Raw genomic sequence first — 3,538 nt, forward strand, 5'->3', positions numbered from 1 at the left:
TTTCGCAGAAACATTGGCCCAGTTCTTGGATTCTCTGGACCCACAAAATGAGACCAAATCAAGCCGAAAGTACTAAAATTTCTTGAATCAACTTCCGGACGGAATAAATTTTCTCATACTCATCTGTATTGCAATTATAATGATACGTTGTCGAAAATAGGAGATAAAAATCTTTAGGTGAAACTAATTTAGAGGTAATATCGGCCCAGTTCTTGGATTCTCTGGACCGACAGAATGAGACCAAATAAAGCTGAAAGTACTAAAATTCCTAGAGCCAACATCCTGTAGATTAACTTTGCATATACTTGTCGGGCTCGATATTAAAATATTATGTTTACGAAAATGAGAGACAGAGATTTGTTGGTGAAACTAATTTAGACAAAATATCGGCCCAGTTCTTGGATTCTCTGGACCGACAGAATGAGACCCAATGAAACAAAAAGTACTAAAATTCTTAGGGGCAACTTCTGGGCCGAATAACTTTACCCGTACTCGTCCGATTAGCAATTATAATATGTACACAGAAAATGGGAGAAAGATCAATAGGTAAAACTAATTTACAAGAAATATCTCCCAAGTTCATGGACTCTCGGGACCGAAAGAATGAGACCATATGCAGCATAAAGTACATAAATTCCTTGAGCAAACTTCCGGGCAGAATAAAGTTGCCCATATGTGTCCGGTTCGCAATTATAATGATATGTATTCGGAAAAGGGAGATAGAGATCTGTAGGTGAAACTGATTTAGAGGTAATACCAGCCCAGCTCTTAGAAACTCCGGACCGACAAAATGAGACCCAATCCAGCAGAATGTACTAAAATCCTTAGGGCCAACATTCCGGCAGAATAACTTAGCCCATACTCGTCCGGTTAGCCATTATAATATGTGTTTAAAAAATGGGAGATGGTGATTTGTAGGTGAAACTAATTTATAGGAAATATCGGCCCAGATCTTAGATTATTTGGACCGACAGAATGAGACCCAATCGAGCTGAAATTACTAAAATTCCATTGGCCAACTTTCAAGAAGAATAATTTTGTCCATACACGTCCGGTTAGCAATTATAATGATACATTTCGGAAAAAGGAGATAGAGAACTGTAGCTGAAACTGATTTAGAGGAAATATCGGCCTAGGTCTTAGATTATCCGGACCGATAGATTGAGACCAAATCTAGCATAAAGTACAAATATTGCTTTAGCCAACTTCCAGGCGGAATTAATTTGCCCATACTCATCCGGTTCGCCATTATAATGATATGTTTTAGGAAAATGGAGATAGAGATTTGTAGCTGAAACTGATTTAGAGGAAATCAATCCAGTTCTTGGATTCTCTAAATAGACAAAATGAGACCAAATCAAGCTAAAAGTACTAAAATTCCTTAACCATATTTTAGGCGGAAAAATTTTTCCCATACTTATCAGGATTGCTATTATGAGGATACGTTTTGAAAATGGGAGATAAAGATCTTTAGGTGAAACAAATTTAGAGGTAATATTGGCCTAGTTCTTGGATTCTCTAGACTAACACAATGAGACCAAATCTAACCGAAAATAATAAAATTCCTTGAACCAACTTCCGGGTGGAATAAATTTTCTCATACTCATCTATATTGCAATTATAATGATACGTTTTCGAAAATAGGAGGTAAAAATCTTTAGGTGAAACTAATTTAAAGGAAATATCGGCTCCGTTCTTGGATTCTCTGGACTGACAGAATGAGACCAAATCTAGCAGAAAGTACTAAAATTCCATGAGCCAACTTCCTAGCTGATTAACTTTGCACATACTGGTCGGGTTTGCTATTATAATTTACAAAAATGGGAGATAGAGATCTGTTGGCGAAACTAATTTAGAGGAAATATCGACCCAGTTCTTGGATCCTTTTGACCGACAAAATGAGACTTAATCAAACAAAAAGTACTAAAATTCTTAGGGCCAACTTCCGGGCTGAATAACTTTGCCCATACTCGTCCGGTTAGCCATTGTAATATATATTTTGAAAATGGGACAAAGATCAGTAGGTAAAACTAATTTTGAGGAAATAAGTAAATTAGTATGCAAATTCCTAGGCAAACTTCCGGGCAAAATAAAGTTGCCCATAATTATCCGGTTCACAATTATAATGAAATGTATTTGGAAAAGGAGATAGAGATCTATAGCTGAAACTGATTTAGAGGCAATATCAGCCCAGCTCTTGCATACTCCCGACCGACAGAATGCGACACAATCCAGTAGAATGTACTAAAATTCTTACGGCCAACATCCGGGAAGAATAACATAGCCCATACTCGTCTCTTTGGCCATTATAAAATGTGTTTGAAAAATGGGAGATAGTGATTTGTGGCTGAAACTAATTTATTGGAAATATCAGCCCAGATCTTGGATTCTCTGGACTGACAGAATGAGACCAAATCTGGCTGTAAATACTAAAATTCCTAGAACCAACTTCTAGGCGGGTTATGGTCAATGAGGAATGGCTTTCAGCCTTCCCTTCTTCTCATGTCAACTTAGACAGCCCAGACATTTCAGACCACTCCACCATCTCTCTAGCTATTCAGTCCTTCCCTTCCTTTGGCCTCAAACCCTTTAAATACTTCGACACATGGGCCTCTCACCCCTCTTTTTTAACCATAGTCGTTCAGGCTTGGGAAAAACCTGTCACTGCTTTTTCTTCCCCGCTCATTGCATTTTCTAGAAAGCTCAAAAATGTCAAGGCAGCTTTCAAGGATTGGAATTCCAATACTTTTGGGAACATATCTCAACAGGTTTTGGAATGCAAGGACAGACTTGGCTCAATTCAGATTCGGCTGCAATCGGATCATTGCAATGGTGCTTTAGCAGATGAAGAAAAGGCAACTTCTCTTGAGCTCTCTTCCTTACTTGCTCGAGAAGAGAGCTTTCAGAAGCAGAAATCTAGAATCAAGCGGCTTGAGCTGGGGGACTCTAATTCTGCTTATTTTCATAGATCTCTGAAGGCCAAAGTTAATGCAAACTCCATTTTTCATCTTACAGCCCAAGATGGTTCCATTGTCTCCACTGTTAAAGGTATCAAAGACTTGGCTGTTCAACATTTTAAGGGCCTCTTCACCAGCTCTTAGTTGGCCTCCCCTCCCATCCTGAATGGCCTACTCAACAAATTCATCCCCTCGGCCCTCCATGACTCTTTGAGCTCCATTCCCAATGAAGATGAGATTGCGGTTGCCATCCTCTCTCAAGGTTACGGGAGCCCTCGGCCCGGATGGCTTTAGTATGGGGTTCTTTGTAGTTGCCTGGGACATTATCAACCTGGATCTTATTGCTGCCATTATTAGCTTCTTCTACAACCCTTATCAGGTCAAAGGTATCCACACTTTTCTCTGCCTCATCCCCAAGAAGGACCGTGCCTCTGCTATGAATGATTTCAGGCCCATCGCTCTTTGCAACCTCCTGTACAAATTTATTGCCAAGATCCTTGCTAGGCGGCTCAAAAGTGTGGTGGATATTCTTGTCAGGGACAACCAATCTGCACTCATCCCTGGAATCAGGCTTGCATCTC

General features: G+C 39.7%; 1 protein-coding gene across 1 annotated transcript; it reads left to right on the forward strand.

Annotated features, from left to right (window-relative positions):
* The first annotated feature begins 2,462 nt into the window (after positions 1 to 2,462).
* On the forward strand, positions 2,463 to 3,101 carry LOC122645335. Its single transcript, XM_043838647.1, has one exon. It carries the CDS (start codon positions 2,463 to 2,465, stop codon positions 3,099 to 3,101), a length of 639 nt encoding a protein of 212 aa, XP_043694582.1.
* Positions 3,102 to 3,538: the final 437 nt, after the last annotated feature.

This window comes from Telopea speciosissima, chromosome 11 (assembly GCF_018873765.1).
Source record: "Telopea speciosissima isolate NSW1024214 ecotype Mountain lineage chromosome 11, Tspe_v1, whole genome shotgun sequence".
In the NCBI taxonomy this organism is placed as follows: Eukaryota; Viridiplantae; Streptophyta; class Magnoliopsida; order Proteales; family Proteaceae; genus Telopea; species Telopea speciosissima.

What these genes read in the sequence shown, in the direction of transcription:
- LOC122645335 (XM_043838647.1), top strand. Translation starts at nt 2,463, where the DNA reads ATGGTCAATGAGGAATGGCTTTCAGCCTTCCCTTCTTCTCATGTCAAC.